The sequence below is a fragment of the Typopeltis vanoorti genome, chromosome 4 (assembly GCF_054136105.1).
Source record: "Typopeltis vanoorti isolate ZY-2024b chromosome 4, IOZ_Tvanoo_1.0, whole genome shotgun sequence".
NCBI classification, from domain to species: domain Eukaryota; kingdom Metazoa; phylum Arthropoda; class Arachnida; order Uropygi; family Thelyphonidae; genus Typopeltis; species Typopeltis vanoorti.
Window position 1 is genome coordinate 19182990 of NC_143552.1, and position 20342 is coordinate 19203331.

The 20342-nt window shown below is 35.7% G+C and overlaps 1 protein-coding gene across 1 annotated transcript in view; it reads right to left on the reverse strand.

Annotated features, from left to right (window-relative positions):
- The window catches only part of LOC150107145 (uncharacterized), a 36460-nt gene extending 18894 nt beyond the window's left edge, over positions 1-17566 (reverse strand). The window contains exon 1 of the mRNA XM_090391027.1: positions 17395-17566. Within this exon, the coding sequence (XP_090247153.1) occupies positions 17395-17430 (36 nt within the window). The 5' untranslated portion in view covers positions 17431-17566. The remainder of the gene's footprint in view (positions 1-17394) is intronic.
- Positions 17567-20342: the final 2776 nt, after the last annotated feature.

Here is a 20342-nt window from a genome sequence, read left to right on the forward strand (position 1 = left end):
CTGTAGAAGCACTGAAAAAATATCAAGAATTAATGGTTTTTTGGAATAAAGTTTTTGAAATGAAAAATGCTTCCTAACAAATGTTTCCTAATTTAACAACATTAGCTAAAGCTGTGCTGTGTCTCTCTCATTCATTATCAGCAACTGAAAGAATATTTTCAGCAGTGACAATAAATAAGAATAAAATAAGAAATCAAGAAATTCATCAAAGGAGTTCTACAAACTCCTTTGATGAATGCACTCCTTTTGACAGAAGAAAAATTGAAACTTTCATCAGCTACAGATTTTACTATTTCTGAAGAGTTAATTAATTTAGCAAAATCTGATAGAAATGATGAATAAATACTTCCACTGTTTTTCTTATGGTAGGAACCCCTGTATATATGTAAATAGCATATTAAATAACTGAAAATTTAATGTTACATGGTAAATTAATACATGTTAACTCTAAGGTTACATTTGGGACTTTTGTTAATGATGATTGACAACTGCAGCTCTTGGACTCATAGATGACTATAGTGAGGTGAGTTTTGACTTTTTTTTTCTTTTCATATTTGTCGTACATGCGTTAATTTAGCGGTTTTACATTAAGTTCATCTATGATAATCAGGTAGTAATATCGTAAAATGCCCTGAATTTATTTGCTCAAAGAAAGCAAATAAAAATTTAGTACTTTTTTAAAGATCTAGTACCTTTTTCCTACATAAGTTGGTACAAAATATTTTTGCTGGATTACAAGAACGCGAGGAAGTAAAGAGTAGTCAAACAAGGAAAGAAAGTTAAGTTCACTAATCTCGGGAAAGTTTTCATATGCGTCTTTAATTACTCTCCAAGGATACGGAACTCTACAGTTGATAACTGAAGTACAGTATAATACATCAACATATGAGCATATGAGAATATCTCACTAAATAAAAGGCAAGTGACAGAAGCGGATTATGTCCCTTTGAGGCCCTAGGCGCAAATAAATAAATAATAAATATAAACGTTCACTAAATTTTTAGAAGCATACTATCTTTTTGCTGTGTAATTTTTGAGGCCCTTTGTGACGACGAGGCCCTAGCCTATTGGGTAATCGTATGTTCCAAGAAGTAATATGGATTCTGCGTTATTAAAAATCCCTGTAATGAAATATATTTGGAACTGCTCAATCAATATATTCTTATTGTTTAAGCGATTATTCTTCATGTCTACATTAAAAAAAAAAAAAAATTAGATGCATTAAGGAAGCTGGCAGCCATATTCAAGTATATTAGTGAATTGAGATTTTTAGTTATTGATTTAAGGAAATTAAGAGATAGACTGAATGAATGAGCAAAAAAAAAAAAAAAGAAATTAAATAAAGGAAGATATATTGAACAATGATAAAATAGATGCTATAAAAGAAATTTTCATATGTTCAAGAGACTACACTGCAGGGGCGGCTCGTGCAGGCACTGCGGAACTGCAGCACCCCTCAATTTTTCTCGATATATATAAATATAGTTATTAATTTATTTATATTTGCTTGTAATATTTAATTTTATCATCAGTCCTATATAATTCTCTTATTTTGTATAAAAAATAATAAAAATTCATCTTGTAACTTAAGAGAGCGAAGGACACTAGCAGCACTGCCATTACCAGTGTCATATTGCTACGCGCGCAAGTATATGCACGTCATAGCGAGATATTAACGTAATGCGGCACTGCTCGTCGCACAGTTCCATTGTTGTTTATATGCAGTTTGCGTGAGAAGTAGTGTTCGTAGTGTTTACTCCATCTCTTTAAATATTTAGACATTACAATTAAAGGAATGGATTTTATTTTTAAGTAATTTTGAATTATACTAAACTGAATAATTTTATCGATAATAAACAATGTTTTTTCATGAAACAAAACAAGAAGAATATATTTTATTTTTAAGTAATTTTGAATTATACCAAACTATAATTTTATCGATAATAAACAATATATTTTCATTATTATAATTACGGCTATTTTGCCTGCTTCAGTTTAGGAGTGCTCCTGTTTAAATGTCATTGGCTATTTACTCACAGATTATTAGGGCATTGTAGATGTCAATTTACCAAAAAGTATACGTAGCATAAGGAAGAGAAATTTACACATACCTTTTTCTGGGTGTTGCGGCTTTTCTTCTTTCTGCGATGTCCGAAAACTACTGAGTGTGTGGAGGGGGGGGGGTAGGCAATTTGGGAGAATTAAATTAGAAAAACCCGGGTTTTTTTTTTTTTTTCAGTAATATATATATAAACATATATATTATATTATTATGTTATATAGGGTGGGGAAAAGGTGAAAGGGCTGGTTTTTTATATAGGGAGGGGGGCAGGGGAAAGGGGGTTAACGGGGTGCGGTCTGTGTGCGACTATTTTTGGTCGTCCAAAAGGGACGACCAAAAAAAAAAATATATATATATATATATATATAAAGAATCAAGAAATGTCTGATAACTGCCGAGATTTCTTACCTTGAACATTACTTCATAAGCGCTTTTATAATTTTTCACAACACTAGAGATAAAGTTGATTAGAATAATATCAGAATCTCTGATACGTTCTAAAACGTCTTCTTTCAGAGGTTTTAATATGTTAGAAAAGAGAAATTTGCAGGAATGCTCAATATTTTCAGGAATGTAGAGTTCAACAGCATTCTCCAGAAGAGGATAGGATATCTTATTCCATCCTTTTTTTCTGTTCACTACTACGATATCAATATCAATCCTTTGTCGTGCATTAAAGGAAGTACCTAAAAATTTCAACAGTCCCACAACATCACAACTTGGACCACCACCAAAAGAACAAATTTTCAGGACATTTCTTGATTCTGCAGAATCAAAGACAACCTTGAATTTTTTATAATCTTCGGTAATGAAACTTTCCATGCATTTTTCAGCTATTGTTGCATGGATTGGGCCATAATATAAAATGTCCACGAGTTTATCTTCGTAGTACATCCCATTAGAGTAAGCTATTTCTGAGCAGTTTCTTTTCATTATTCGCTTCAATTTTCTTACTCTTCCTGAATGGTTATTTTCGCGTTCCAAAAGATCTAAAACAAGCTTTAAGATTTCGGTCATTGTCTTATATAATCAAAAACCCTTTATAGTAATATAACGATGCTTCTAATAAAAATAATACGCTACCAAGCTCAGAATATTTATCTCATAGAAAATTCCAGTTGCCGAGATATGCTTTTCAACTATATATAGTATATTGATTTACTTACTAACAAAAACTCCCTCGCAGGATAACTCATAAAATTATAACCATAACTTTATAGTATTGATTCGCATTTCGATAATATAATTGGGTATTTAAAGATTTTATTAACTTTTACTTTATCGTCATAGTTCTGGAATAAAAGTTGACGGTATTTCTATTAGATTACGAAAACAATAACTTAACGTATGATCTCCATACAAAAACTAGTATTTTTGAAATGCATATTACTTTTATACTAAATAAGCTTCACCAAGGACGTTCATTCTTCTTGTAAGTACAATTTCCGATACGCAGACCGTACAACTACTATAGAATCAACGATCATAAGAAGTTAGTCGTTAATGATAGCACTTTACAGAAGGTAGGGTCTCCTAATTTTATACTCCTTTTATCATTAGCCAAAGCAGTGGCTAACCCGCCAATTAAAAATTTCTTGTGTCATATCTTAAGGGGGTGCTTAAGGGTCAAAGCTGTATAACTGAGAGGAGACCTCCACAAGTCTTTAAAGGAATGTGGAGAACCGACCAGGGCTTCTGACCTAATGTCCAATCCTCACCTTCTCGTGGTGCACCCTGTTAGGTATCTACCTGGATACTGAACGAACGAGGATGGGCTGGCAATTTGGGATTTAGCCGACCAAATTGTATTCTTATTGGCTTAAACCACAATATTAAATGATGGTACAACACGATAGAATTTCATGCTGGCTGGGGCGTCGCCTGGTTAAACAAGGCACCTGTTGTTTTCACCAGGGAACCAGGGCGAACAGCAAAAAGTCAGCTACTGGTACAAATCCTAAAACCCACCCGAACTCAACATCACCAGAATTGAAGATCGGTACTATCAACATAAGAAGCCTGAATACCAAAGAAAAGGAGTTAGCTGAGGAATTAGATAAGTACCAGATCGACATAATAGGGGTGACTGAAACAAAAAAAGACAAAAACTGGTGAGCTCTTTCTGAGCAATAAATACAAAATATTATATTCAGGCAATGACAATCAAGGAAAAGAAGGAGTAGTCATAGTATTCAACACTAAATACGAAGCTAATCTTCTTGAATGGCATGCAATTTCAAGTAGAGTGATGTGAGCAAATATCAGAATGGGGAACTGGACAATGAGACTTATTTGTGCCTATGGTCCCACAGAAGGTTCTAAGGTAGAAGTGGAGAAATTTTTTGAGGCATTAGAAAAAGCAACTGACACAATGAAAAATGAAAAGTTGGTCCTTGTCAGGGATCTAAATAGCAGAGTTGGAAATGATTGTCAGACATACAAAAATATTTTGGGAAAATTTTCTCCAAATTTTCCCAAAATATAATATCTTCTTCTACTACGCGTTATTTCCCGCTTCCCATGCGGGGTCCGTGTGTTACTTTAGATGCGACTTTTTGTTAGTACTACTCCCAACCGACCCGTCGCCTGGTCTGCCGCTGGGGGGAGGGGGGATATATTTTTGACTGTAGAGGTGTATGTTCATGGGGCCGGTTTGCCTGTTTGCGGGATGAAAAACGCCAGATAAACTGGCGGAAAAAACCCTACTGACCGCGCCCAAGACCGGCTAACTTGGCTATGCCTGAGGAAGATCCTCAAATTCCTCACGTCTACAACGGGAATCGAACCTGGGACACTCCTTCCCCAGGCATATGGTTGCGAAGCGCAAAGCCACTAGGCTAACCGCGCGGGTCCCAAAATATAATATATTTTCCCAAAAATATAAAATTTTTGGGAAAATTTTCCCAAAATAATAATGGCAAATATTTGTTGAATTTCTGCTCAGGACATGGACTGGTCATTACTAACACTATGTTCCAACATAAAAATGTGCACAAATTCACATGGAGAAAAGAGGCAAGGAATAAGAAAAGTCTCATTGACTATATTATTGTTGATAGTGATGTTTTCTCTCTGGTGCAGGACACTAGAGTGTACAGAGGATTTGTAATTGGAAGTGATCACCATTTAGTCTTAAGCAGGATAAAATTCAATTTCATATTGAAAAGAAGAACATGTAAGAAAGTTTTAAAACGAATAAAAGTTCAGCAACTCTCTGATGAGAACTGTAGACTAAAATATACAACAAACATTATTCAAAAAAAAAAAAATGAAAGAGTTTGAGAACAGGAATCAAACCTTGGAGATTCAGTGGCAAGCTCTGAAGAAAACATTCATTGATTCTGCCAGAGATGCATGTGGTGAGGTTGTCTGCAAGGATAGAAAAATCAGAACTCCCTGGTGGACACAGGAAGTTAAAGAGACAATGAAGGAAAAGAAGAAAGCATATCAAAAGTTCTTGGCAAATAAGTCAGTTTGTGCTGACTTAGAGAATACAGAAACACATGTAAGAAAGCTAAACACTGTGTAAAACTAGCTAAACAAAAGTCATGGGAAGACCCATTTGATAAGAACATAGAAAATAAATATCAAGAAGGTGGCAAGATATTCTGGAGGTTGTTGAAGAAGCTCAGAAATGGAGGAAAGAGTGCTGTAAAAGGAATTAGAGATGATAAAGGTGATATGAAAACTGGAGAAAAAGATATCCTTGAAGTATGGAGTAATTACTTCGAAAAATTGCTAAATGAAACTAGCAGTGATGACAGCACAGTGATAAAAAACACTGACCAGGCATGCAATCAGGAATACATATCCATGCTTGAAGCCATCAAAAGTCTGAAATGTGGAAAGGCAGCTGGAGTAGATATTAGACCAGAAATGCTCACGTATGGGGGTATAAAAGTTTTACAGTGGCTACACTGCATAGTTCAGATGGCCTGAACAGAAGGATGAATACCAGATGATTGGAGTAGAGCTCTCATAGTACACATATATAAAAAGGGAAATATAACTGATTGTGAGAATTACAGAGATATTTCTCTACTGAGTGTTCCTGGTAAGATTTATGCCAGTATACTTGAGAAGGATTGTGGAAGAAAAGCTTGGTGATGAACAAGCTGGCTTCAGGCCAAATAGAGGCTGTCAGGATCAGATATTCACTTTACGACAAATAGTTGAAAAGTCATGGGAATATAACAAGATCTGTATTTAAGTTTTGTAGATCTTGAAAAAGCATATGACAAAGTGCCAAGAGAGAAGCTGTTCAAAACGCTACAGTTCTATGGTATCACTGGATCATTATATCAAGCAATACTTAGTCTTTATTTGAGTTGTAAGTCAGCAGTTAGAATTGAAGATAGTACAGGGAGATGGTTTAATGTTATATCTGGTGTGAGACAAGAATGTACATTATCACCTCCGTTATTCATTATCTATATGGATTACATTATGAAAGAAAGTGGTATTAAACCTGATATCAAAATTGGAGATGTTAATGTCAGCTCCTTGCTTTATGCAGATGATGTTATACTTCTAAATAAATCTGCTACAAGTCTGCAAGATTCCCTGACTAAATTGAATAACTGTTGTGATAGATTTGGTATGGTCAGCAATAACAAGACAAAGATAATGAAAATAGGCAGAAGCATTGAAGATATCAGCTGCATTGTGAATGGAGAACCTATAGAACAAGTAAAACATTTCATCTACTTAGGCACAATTTTTAGTGAAGATGGTAAATTAAATATGGAAATAGACAACAGAATCAACAAAGCTGGAATGGTAGGAAGTCAAATGAATAAATTTATATGGAATAAGAGAGAAATTAGTCGGAACACTAAATTAGCTGTATACAAGACAGTGTTCAAACCAGTTTTAACTTATGGATCTGAGAGCTGGGTCAGAAGTAAAACGCTTGACCAAAGACTACAGACCACAGATATGAGAGTCCTGAGAAAGATTAGGGGTGTGAACAGATGGCATCAATGGCAATATCATATTAAAAATGAGGATATTAGGAAAGAACTTGATATTGTCAGCATCCGGGAATGGGTTAACAGAGCTAATCTCAGGTGGTATGGTCACTTAAACAGAATGGGCGAAGAAAGATTAGCAAAACAAGTGTTCTCTGTCAGGTTGGCAGCAAAACAAGTGTTCTCTGTCAGGTTGGCAGCAAAACGACCCAGAGGAAGACCAAGATCTAGGTGGATCGATATGGTAAAAAGTGCCTTAGAAGATAGATGTATAAATATAAGATCTGACAATGTAGCTTTGACAAGTAACAGATTGATTTGGGAGAAAATTGTAGGTAGGAAGTTAGTAATGATGTAAATTTTTCATGTAGTACTATCATATCCTGTACACCCTTTGAAGGTAAATGTTAGGAATTTGATGATGATGTGTCGTGTCTTCTATTTCTATACCACTTATGAATTAGCGGTCACATAAGGTGGGAATACCCTATAGCTCTCTGGAATCATGGCTGCTGTGAATGCAAGGCAAAAGAAGTAGTAATTGGGTGGACCGAGAGCTACTTCGTTTGCCCGGGCTGGCCAGGGGAGATCATGGGTATCATGTATTGGCAATAACGCGTCCCCCCTCCTCCCCCAAGATTAAATATTGAGTGCACCACTGAGCCAAAGGATTAAAATTTTCTTATATATGGACAAGTGTTTCTTGATTTCCCTACATTCCTATTTCCTTAGCTAGAGAGAATCTGCAATATCCCAGACTTCTTTCCGAACTCATTTAGGTTTAATATGAATCCCACAAGAAAAACAAGAAAAGAATTAGTGCAGCCTAGCTTTTCAATAATTTACAGATATCTGAGATAAAAGGGGGTTTCACCTTTTATCTCAGAAGAGAAAAATAGATGTTGCAGACCATAAACCAAAAAGGAGGAATGTGTTTAAAATAAATCAAAACTAAAGAGCAGAAGAAAACAAACCTGTTTAAAAATATGATTAGTTCAAGCATTCCAGGTTTGCTCTCTTATACTGATTTACTTAGAATCCGTAAGCTTTTAGAGACTGAGGTATTGCTGTTTAGAAAAATGTCATAACGACTGAAATTTCTCCAACTGGCTTATAAGTCTTTAAAAAGTTAAAAACCTTTCACTCCATTAGACATGCTAACTCACTTTCACATGAAAAGCTTTTATAAATTTTTTATAAACGACAGGAGCAAAAATTTACGATATTAGCCAAGCCATCTGGATGCAAAAAGGTAAGTCAACAGAAATGATTTGTCTTGGTTGGAACCAATGATTTCAGAGGCGAGAAGTATTCTATGAGAGAGGATGCAAAGGAGTTGTTAGAAGAGACAAAACTGAAGAGCGAGAAGGTGAAGATTGTAAGTCTCCTATGACAGAGGCAAAATGAGGAGGAGGGCTGATAGCCAATGAGTCTATACAAAGATTGTGCAATAGGAATGATGTAGAATTTATTGATCTCTGGTCTCTGTCTGAAGGAAAGAAATATTTGTATAATGCAGATGAACTGCATTTAAATGGTTTTGGTGTCTGGAGAGAACTTTGTTCACCGAGCATGCTGACGTGTGCAAATTCAGGGAAACTAAAGCAATTAGGGTGAAAGCAAGTGAGTTTATGTGAAGGCACCCATGAAGCAATTGAGTGTGAGAATCGCTAAGTGAGGAATCTAGTCTCTCAAGCAACAACATTGAATAGGGTAGGCAATTCAGAAAGTAAAGGTGGGGGAGAATAAAGGGATGTCACCATTTCTATATACTAATTCCAGAAGTATCAGGAACAAGAGGGAGGAGTTTTGGGCATTGGTTAGTGCAACCTTGCCAAAAGTTATAATAGGCAGTAGTAAGACTTAGTTAACAGCAGAACATGTAGTTACAGGGATACAATGCAAAGGGTTTAGTATTTTCAAAGATAGAAAGGAGGAGGAGGAGTGCAGCTGATGATAGTAGATGAATTGCAGATAGGCCAGAGGGTGGCTGTTCATTTGAAGCAATCTAGTGTGAGATTAAGGCCTGTAAGACAAAATATACAGTTGGTTGTTGCTATAGGCCAGGGAGTTCCACAGGTGATCTGAAAGACATGCATCACCAAATTAGTACAATGATTACAGGTTGAGTGATTATTATGGAGGACTTCAACTATGGAGATATAGACTGCTAGAAAGAAAGATCACATGACGGAAAGGAAATAGAATTTACACCTAATGAGAGAGAGAGATAATTACCTAAGGCAGCATTTAATGGAAGGGACTAGGGGTGGGAGAGTATTGGAGCTGATCATAGGATCAGAAGAACTATCCATAATCAAGGTGACAACTTTGCCTCCAATTGGTGAAAGCGACAATGTCTTGACTTGGCAGATTGTAAAACATGAGGCATATTCTATCAAGAAGGGGTATTTGTGGAACTACAAGGCAGGTGATTATGAGATGCTTAGGATAAAGATTAAATCTGTACCATGGCATAAAACACTGCAGGATAAGGATGTTAGTAGTACATGGCATATAGTTAAGGGTCATCTAGAGAAAGCAGTATTAAATTGTATACCTAGGGTTAATCAGGTAGGAGTTAGATGGATGAGTAATATCATTAAGCACGAGCTGCAAAAGAAGAAAATGCTGTGGAGGGTATACTTGTATAAAGAGAAAGGTGACCAGCATGGCAAGGAAGGAAAAATCAGATTATCAGAAGAATCTAGCCGAGCAGCAAAGGAAATAACAAAGCATTCTTTCACTGTGTGGCAAGTAAGAGGAAAAATAACTATGGAAGATTAACCATAACAAAGCATTCTTTCACTGTGTGGCAAAGTTGCTAAAGTAGCCCATAAGATTATTTGATTATTGAAGAACAAATAACAAAGCGTTCTTTCACTGTGCGGCAAGTAAGAAGAAAAATAACTATGGAAGATTAACCATAATGAGTGGTGATGGTCACAAGGAGACAGAAGCAGATAAAACAGTTGAGTTAATGAGTGACCACTTTACAAGCATATATCTTCCTAGTGAGGTTACTGCTTTAACCTATGTGACAGACACTAATGTGGGAACAGAAGTGGATGCATTGGAGATTCTTAGGATACTGCAGAATCTCAATGTAAATACAGCTGTGAGATTAGATGGAATATCAGCTAGGATTTTGCTAGAATGTGCAACAGAACTGACAATGCCTTTGACTAAGCTGTTTATTTTAAGTCTCAGTTCTGATAGAGTTGCAAGGGAGTGGAAAGAGGACAAAATTCCTTTGCATAAGGGAGGTTCTAAGACTGCATTAGTAGATTATAGACCAATCAGTATCTCAGGTGTGGTGATATTAACAAGTAGATATAAGTTGTTGGAAGTACTAGAAAAATTGTTAAAAAAGAGAATTCAAGAATGAATAGATAAAAATATGATACTGTATGAAGATCAACATGGCTTTTTGAAGGGTCGTAATTTATTTACTACTTACCTTAGTAATTTACTAACTTTTTCTAATAAAATAACAGCTGAGTTGGATAAAGGAAATGACTACATGATGATTTTTCCTGATTTTGCAAAGGCATTTGACAGACTACCACATGGAACACTGTTACACAAATTAGAACAAATGGGGGTGGATATGACACTGGTTAAATGGATAAGAGGGTGGCTGCTGGACAGATATCAAAAAGTGGTATGTGGAGGGGCAGAATTGAGTTGAAAACAGGTGACTAGTGATGTGCCACAAGTTCAGCGGTGGGACCATTGCTGTTTAATTTGTACATAAATGACATAAGAAATATTCAGTTGTTTGCTGATGATATGAAATTAGGTAAAGTATTAGTTAATCAAGCTGATCTGGAGAGCATGTAGGAAGATTTAAATAGGCTGTCGGTATGGGAAAAAGTTAATGGGTGTCAATTTAATGTTGAGAAATGTGAAGTTATGCATTTTGGGATGAATAGAGGACAAGCTGTGTATCACATTGATGCCACTGAACCCCAGGAAATAGATTAAGCTAGAGATTTAGGGGTGGTGGTAGAGAGCATGTTAAAGTTTAGATTACATATTGCTAAGTTGCTAAAGTAGCCCATAAGATTATTTGATTATTGAAGAACACATTAACAAGTAGATATAAGTTGTTTGAAGTTTATTTTCCACTTGGTTAGACTATAATAAATTTAGTTTAATCCTTTATCCAAGTGTATGCAAACAAAGTTTCTGCCTGAAGTATCTTTAGGACTAAGGCAACTTGTAGTAAAGGTGGACCAAGCTCTCATCACTCCTTGTCTCAGTATCTACCATAATGCAAAGCACATCTCCTTGCGGACATGTATAATGCTATGCATTAAGGGAAGGGCGACTACCCAGATCCTGAAGATACTTCAGGTGTAAACTCTGTTTGCATACACTTGGATAAAGGATTAAACTAAATTTATTATAGTCTAACCAATTGGAAAATAAACTTCCTGGTCTACCTTTACTACAAGTTGCCTCAGTCCTGAAGATACTTCAGGTGCAAACGTTGTTTGCATACACTTGGATGCAAGTGTATGCAAAGATTATTATCTTAAAGATGCAAAGGATTAAACTAAATTTATTAAGTAGATATAAAGAAGTTTTTATTCCTCTTTATAAGGCCTTGATATGCCAACATCTGGATCTGCGCTGAAGTCTGGTCCTCTGTGTTTGTTGGGGGATGAGGAAGCTGTGGAGGGGGATTCAGAGGCAAGTGACCAACATGGTGAGTGGCCTTTGGAATGTTCCCTAAGAGGATTGATTGAAGGTGTTTGGATTGTAGAAGTTAGTTGATAGGAGAAAAAGAGGGGATATGATAGAAACATTTAAGTTGCTTAAAAGATTTTATAGGATAGATTCAGAGGATATGTTTCAGCACTTTGCTAGAGGGACAACAGCACTGCCCACATCTGGATTACTGTGCTCAAGTCTGGTCCTCGGGGTTTCTTGGGAATGAAAAAGTCCTAAACAATTCAATAAAAGGCTTAGAAGGATGGGCAAATAAAAATTACAGAGAAACCCAGGGAAAAAAAAAAAAAACTGAGCACAATTACAACCCTCAAATCAAAATATGACTTTAAATATTTCAGGAAATGACAACATATACTAAAATATTAATTAAAAAACTTTAATCAATACCTTCCTATATTTCAGCAATGTTACATTGCAATCTTCTGGGAACATAAAACTATGATATGTGCACACAGGCATGAACAAAGAGCCTAAAGAAGGCAACTGACGTTGGTCATAGAGTACTAAATGTTCCCCCTAGTGGGCTAAATTGGGTTGTCTTGGCTGTTGGGCTGATGTTCTAAGGATGCAAGCTTCCCAAATTTGGGGCAGTCTCATGCATCCAAATTTGTTGAGATTTGGGAAGTTTTTTAGAGCTGAGGCTGATTCCAAGAACAATCTTCTTGAAGATTGTTCCTGGATCTGGGCTCCAGCTTCTACTAGCTCAAAAGAAAAACTTGACAGAGTACAATCAAGAGCAGCAAAAATTATTGGTGCAGTCTCATTCACGTTTAATTCCAATGCTCAATAAAAGTGTGGGCTTCAAATACTAGAAAACAGAAGAAAACTCTCCACAGTTAAATTCACTAACAGAATCAGGAGCCAACAACAGGATCACATCTCACTCACAACTTTTGAATACCTGGACAAGAAAATCTAGACTAAAGAGATCATCTACTTTACAATATGATCATGAAATTAGAAAACAAATCGACTTAGAGCATCTGTCTATTGAAATAAGCAAAGATCCATTTTTTTCCCACTATTCTACCAAAAAACGCAATGATAAACTTAAATCTCCTGGAATCCTGTTCAAAAAAGGATTCAAAGCAAGAAAATAAAAGAAAAGGACTTGATGACGAACCTATGGCACATCCGAGAATTTTGCTGGCACGTCAACGATTTACAGGTGATATCCTTTTATAGACTTATAAATTATTCAACTTTTTTTTTTTAATTATTACAATACATACAAGTTAAATTTTGTTTTACACCAGAGAGCAGCTATGAAGACGTACATATGATTGGTGCGGTATTAACAAAAGGTCGCATGCCCCAAAGACAACCTAAAACTGTTGAATTGAAATGCTAATTCTCTTCAACCGAATTCCATAACATTATTTCTTAGTTTTAACACATTCACGACAGGGTGTCATTTATCATTCTAACGGAACTTCTTTTTATCGGTGGGCTCAACTCGCACAAAGTTTCAACCTTTGGTTGAATTTTATTGTTTTTAATGCTTGTTTGCGTTTCAGCTGGCACGGGAACTCACACATGCATTATATGGCATATTTCAATTGGTGGTAGAATTTTATTTGAAGTTAGCCTTTGTGATCTGGCATAATGACATCCAGAATTTCAAATGCAATAAAACAAACACTTATTTAATGTAATTGAAAAATTGGACAAGAGTTTTTAGTTAGATACTGTGTTTCCAGTGCAACATATGGTTTTGCTTGAGTCTATACATTGTAGTTTCTGTGAGAGGGGAAATGTGATTCATTAGTTAGCACCATTTTTATTCCAGCTGTCTCTAATTGTGCTATTTGTTGAGAAATATATTATACAGACTGCAAAAGGCTCTGTACCTTATTCAGGAATACAATAAAACTACTTGTTTTCTTGAATCTGCAGTATAATGGCTGTTGGGGAGGGCATGTTGTTAACCGTGGGGGAGTGAGTCACTATCGCCTCGACATGAACATGTTTAAAAATTTTTTGTGTGCGAGGCATATGCAACATTTTTTTAATGTCTTTTTTTTGTAAAGTAAAATCAGGATGCCAGTTATACGTGAGGGCGAGTTATTTTTGAGTAAATATGGTAAGTGTTTCACCATCAAGTTGACATCCTTCTGTTGCTTTCCTTGCTCATCTGACTTCGATGGTGAGTTACAATGAATAAATATTTTTCTCACTACTGTTTTTTTTTTCAAACCAACATAATGAAAATCAATTTAATAATAAAATAATCAATTTTACACTGAATAACATTATAAATTTATACATAAATAAATATAAATAAAATAAAATATTATTTATAAAATTATAAATAATTATTTACAAAATATTATAAATAAATATATATATATTATAAATTTATAAATAAATTAATTAAGTTAGATTAATTTTTCCCCTATTAAAAACTGCCCAGCACGTCAGCAAATCGATTGGTAATTTTTTGGCATGCGCTGGCATGTCAGGAACTTTGTTTGTAAATTTTTGGCACGCGCACATAAAAAGGTTTGCCACCACTGGCCTACACTGATGGATCAGCTGATGAAGCACTCAACCAAGGAGGTTCAGGGGTTTTTCTAACTCTACCTGGAGGTGAGGAAACGCAAATCTAAACCACAGCTGGAAAAATAGCTTCAAACTTCACTTATGAATTAACAGCCATTCATACAGCCCTCAAGTTCTATCTCTCAAATCCAGTAATAAACATTACAGAAGGAATAACCATCTACAGCAACTCAAAATCTGCACTAGAGACATTAAAAGTGGAAAAACAAAACTCACACAGGAAATTCATGAGCTACTAACAACTTTAAATTTGAAAAATAAGAACTGCACACTGCAATGGATACCAGCCCATGTAAATATTGAAGGCAATGAAAGCGCAGACAGACTAGCCAAAGAAGCAAGATACTTACCTCAAAAATTACATTCACTATCACTAACTGATTCACAAAAATAAGATTGGTAAAACAAACTATCAAGAAGAAGAGTGAAATTAATGAAAATAGAGAGATAACCACAATCACCACCAGACTAAGGATGGAACATTTAAAGGCATAAAAATACAGCCAGACAGTAGTAGGAGCTATGAAACATGCAAGAACTGTCCAGGAGTTTAACTAACACCTGCCCATATCTATTCTTGTCCAGCAATTGCTGCTCTCTACAGAAAATTGACAATAATCCTAGAGAAAAGCTCTACTCATCAAAGTTCAACAGATTGCCAAAGCAGTTCTACAGATCAATGGTCATATCTAGAAGCTCTTCAATGGACTCAACGACAACAATAACACCCACATTTGGATTACTGTGCTCAAGTCGTCCTCTGGGTTTCTTAGGGATGAGGAAGCTGTGGAGGGTATTCAGAGGTGCGTGACCAAGTGGTGAGTGGCCTTTGGCATGTTCCCTAAGAGGAAAGATTGAAGGTGTGTGGATTGCAGAAGTTGGTTGATAGGAGAAAAAGAGGGGATATGATAGAAACATTTAAGTGGCTTAAAGGATTTTATAGGACAGATGCAGGGGGTATGTTTCAGCACTTTGCTAGAGGGACCAGAACAAGGGGTCATCCCTGGAAGTTGAATAAAGGTGTGGTCAGTAGGGTAAGGACTAGATTTTTTGCTTTGAGAGTGGTGAATGAGTGGAATTGGGTTGTCTGAAGCAAAAAAAAAAAAAAAAGCACTCACAACTGAGTGAGTTGCGAGTGCTTTTTTCTGTTAATGGATTCAAGGAGAGGTGTGATAGATTGTGTGTAGATAGATGTACCTTGTGTGGTAAATGTTCCTTGAACTGAATCCTTTGTTCGAACCTAACTATATATGCCTTTCCTCCTACAGCCCAAGAATCTTCTTCTTTTCAGCCATCTTCTGTCCACTGCTGGACAAAGGCCTCCTCCAGTTCTTTCCACCTTTCTGTGTTCTTGGCAATGGTTGACCAATTTTCCCCAACAAAATTTGACATTCATCACTCTACCTTCTTTTAGGACATCCTCAGCCTCGTTTCCTTTCTTTTGGAATCCAGTTTATTAGTATGGTGATCTATCGCTCATATTCTCTTCTGGATAGATGTCTGGCCCATTTCCATTTTAGTCGCTTATAGTAAAGAATGATGTCAATGATGTGAGTCTGGTTTCTTATCCAGGTGTTTCACTTATTTTTTTAATGTGATGCTTAGCATCAACCGCTCCATTTTTCTTTCAGTTGTTGCTAGTTTATTTGCCAGTGCTTTTGTACCAAGTTTCACAACCATATGTGATGACTGGAAATATACACTGGTTAAATGTCTTCCTTTTTAAACAGAGTGGGACATCGTTGTTTTGAAAAATGCTTTTCAATTTTCTGAATGCACTCCAGGCAAGTTGAACTCTCCTATTTATTTCCTTTTGGAGTCTGCAGTTTAGATCAATGAGATCTAAACTACAGACAAGAGATTCTTTTCTATTATTATGTTTTTGGTGTTACAAAATGATTAAACATGATTTTAGTTTTTTCTCTGTTTATTTTTAGACCGACTTTTCTGCTTTCATGATATAGGTCTTCTATCATTATATTAAGGTCTTCTGGAGTGTTAACAAAAAATTATGATATCATCTGCATATCTTAGATGTGTTAAGTTTCTGTTATTAATTTTTATACTAGGGTTTGTCCTGTTTATATTATTTAATATTTCTTGAAAGACTGCTGTATAGATTTTGGGTGATAGAGTCTCCTTGTTGGACACTTTTTTTCAATTTGATATTTTATTGCTACTCATGTAAAGTTGAATTGTTGCAGTGTGGTGTATTTCCTGGAGAAGGTCCATATATTCTCCATGAACTCCCTAATTCTGGAGTGCTTTGATTATTGCATTAGTTTTGATGGAATAAAATACGTTTTCATAATCAATAAAGGCTAAACAGAGAGGCAATTGGTTTTCTGCCTTTTCTATTATTTGTTTTACTGCATGAATATGATCAATTGTGTTAAAGCCTTTACAGAATCCTGCTTGTTCAGCTGGTTGATTTGAGTCTAGAAGAGGGTTCAACCTGTTTGTTAATATTTTTGTGAGAATTTTTTACATATTAGAGAGAATACTAATTGGTCTATAGTTCTTTACTTCTTTGTCCCTTTTATATATATATTTTTTAATAACAGTAACAGTAGCATTTTTAGCTATATATGCCTTTCCTCCTACAGCCCAAGAATAAGAATCAGTTATTATTCACTATGATTCGAAGTTCATTTAATAATCAAAATATGATATTTTGATTCTAAATGAAGCTAAAATTGGTTTCACAAAACAGTTATAATATTTGATATTATAAAGAAAGAAATTGCGAGGGGGGGGGTTTAAAAACCCCGCCCAATTTCATAGACACTAACCACTGGCATAACGCGACTAAATATTTCTTCTCAAATGCATTCAATATTCTATGGATGGGTATTTTTTCCATTCGTTCGGGATATAATAATAATTTTCATAACTATGAGTAAATATTGGTCGAAGGATAATCTGTTTCATAAAATTATCCGCATTTCAATTATTAGCATAATTTAATTACTTTTTATTCAAATTATTTTAAATAATAGAATTAATGTTCAATTTTTAAAGTTTATCAATAATAAAATATATATTTAAAACTTTTCTTACCCTTAACATCATCGCGCAAGCCGTTTTATCCCTCATGATGACTGAGATAATTTTAACGAAGATCACAATATCAGCATCCTTCACTTTTTGGATAACAGCATCGCTGAGATGTTTTAACAAATCGGCCTTCAGAAACTTGTACAGGTGTTTTCCTCTCCAATGAATATAATTAGCCAAAGCAAATTTCAGAAGGGATCGGGATGTTTCTTCCCATCCTTTATTTCCATCCACTATCGTAATATCGATATCTACATAATCTTTAAGACGGCATGATGCACATAAATAATTGAGTAGACCTATGACTTCGGAACCTGGTCCGCCACCTAAAGAACATATTTTAAAAACCCCGCTCAATTTCACAAACACTAACCACTGGCATAACGCGACTAAATATTTCTTCTCAAATGCATTCATTGTTTTTTCCATTAGCGCAGCATGTGTTGCTCCGTAGCGAAGAATATACGCAAATCTATCTTCGGGGCTCATGAAATCACAGAAAGTATTTCCATATTTCAGATTTTCTGAACAATACGTCTTCTGAATTCTCTTGCAGGCACTTACCATTTTGGCTTTACATTTTGCGCCAAAAATTTCGGTTCGAGTTTGAACAAATTCTTGAAAGAGATTAGTGATATCAGCCATTAAAGAAAATGTTCCCAAACAGACAAGAAAAATATATTGAAAATCTGAAACAAGTGTTGTACTTTAAATTTCTGTTTGCACTTATTAGTTCAATCAATAGTTTGCAGTATACTGATTATTTAAGACTTTAGAATTCGGACTTTATATCTTATTTATTCCTGATAAGTATAATCGTATTGATAATTATCATTAACTGATATGTTGCAAATAATTTCTCTCTAACATAATCTGCACAAGTTCTAAAGTGGTTTTGATTTTTGTTTGGTGTTCTCATGCCAACACTTAACATACTTATTTAGTATTCCTATTTAACATACAATGCTAGTAATGCCAAGAAAGAATGGGACTCCACGTTAAAAGATATATTTATCCAGCACTTAACATTTACAGTATACTTACAATCGACGTTTCTATGACTACATGTTAAAACCCTCCCCTCTGATATTTTGTACACGATTAGATACTGTAAATAATATGGGAAAAATACGAATAAAATATGAAAAATATAACAATAGAAGAACAATGTTAACTGTTAACTTCTGTGGCTAGATGGATCTCAATCCCGTGGATTATAATCCCTTCATCGCTAGGAAGTTGATTTAAATTATTAAGAGATTATTGAGCACCTGGCACGCCCAATTTAGGGCTGTGTGGGAGCGCATGTACCGATGAGCAGAGCGGCTTTCGGGCGCTTGTGCTTCCACTTGTCGTTTTCATCGTAGTTAGATGACTCTCTAATGAGTTGGTTTGGGTGAATTGCTGCTTTGGTGAAAAAAGCAGTTGCAATGTAACGGAGATACGTCGGAATGTCAGCATCTCGGTGGAGGAGAGCATTCCTGACAAACCACGGAGCATCAAATATCATACGAAGGCACTTGTTTTGGATGACCTGCAGCTTCTTGATGTTGCTGGGGGCAGTGTGTCCCCAAGCCGGCGATCCGTATATGAAAGTGGGTCTGATGAGAACAATAACCAAAGCGCAAGTATTCAAAAGTTTGAACATTTGCCGATTCCCCTCTCTGAAGGTATGTCATGATTGGCAAGTTAGTAATGACGTCATTGGGGTCGAGAATAAAATGACAGGTCAGAATGTGGTATTGGGGTGTGGTTAGCTTCAAACAAGGAAATACGGAAACACCGCATGTGCTCTCGGTTTTTACGTGCGCATTTAAGCATATCGCACGTGTGCTATATTCTTTAAGCTGGAGGGACATTCTGTCTGTCAGAAATTAGAATTGAAATTGCTAACACCTATTACTAAAATTGCTAAATGTCACTATTACTATTTAAACTCATTATATAAATATTCTTTGCAAAGAACGTAAATACTAAAAGTTAGTAATGACGTCATTGGGGTCGAGAATAAAATGACAGGTCAGAATGTGGTATTGGGGTGTGGTTAGCTTCAAACAAGGAAATACGGAAACACCGCATGTGCTCTCGGTTTTTACGTGCGCATTTAAGCATATCGCACGTGTGCTATATTCTTTAAGCTGGAGGGACATTCTGTCTGTCAGAAATTAGAATTGAAATTGCTAACACCTATTACTAAAATTGCTAAATGTCACTATTACTATTTAAACTCATTATATAAATATTCTTTGCAAAGAACGTAAATACTAAAAGAAGATTTTCAGGTCTGTACAGGAGCGCGCCTGCCATGTGTGCGACGCACACAGGCGCCAGGATTGTAGACCCCAAAGAGGAGGAAATACTTTTAAAAAAATGTTTTTTTAAAGTGATTTTTTTATTGGAGGAGCGGGACTCCAACTAAAGTTTTATACACAGGCGCCGGACACTACTGGCGCGCCCCTGGGTCTGTATGATGACGTTTACAACTAATTACTCTGTTTATTTTTACCCGCTTGCAACGAATTCTTCATTTGAACAGATATCTTTCAGTATCTGTCGAAAACATCAAGATGGAAGTTGTTTATATTAATACATCTAGAAAATATGGTCTTCGATTGACTTACTGAAGTGCAAGTTACTCACCTTAGACTACAAATTCTGAATTTCGTATGTCCTCTCTCTCTCTCTCTCACACACACACAAACACATATTCAGACAATACTCTACATGCATGATAAACTGTATTAGCTGCTCCGATGGATATGTTATTTCGAGACGTTCTAGTGGAATAACCACTTAATGTTTCGAAATTTTCAGTCACTCGCCAGTAGGACGTTTCTCATTGCTCCAACAGTTTGTCATGCAGCTAAAAACTCAAGCTTCGTCCTCCTACTCTTTTACCTCTCCGGATATTTTCAGTTTTTATCAGAGGCCATTTTTTTCGTTTTTTTTTT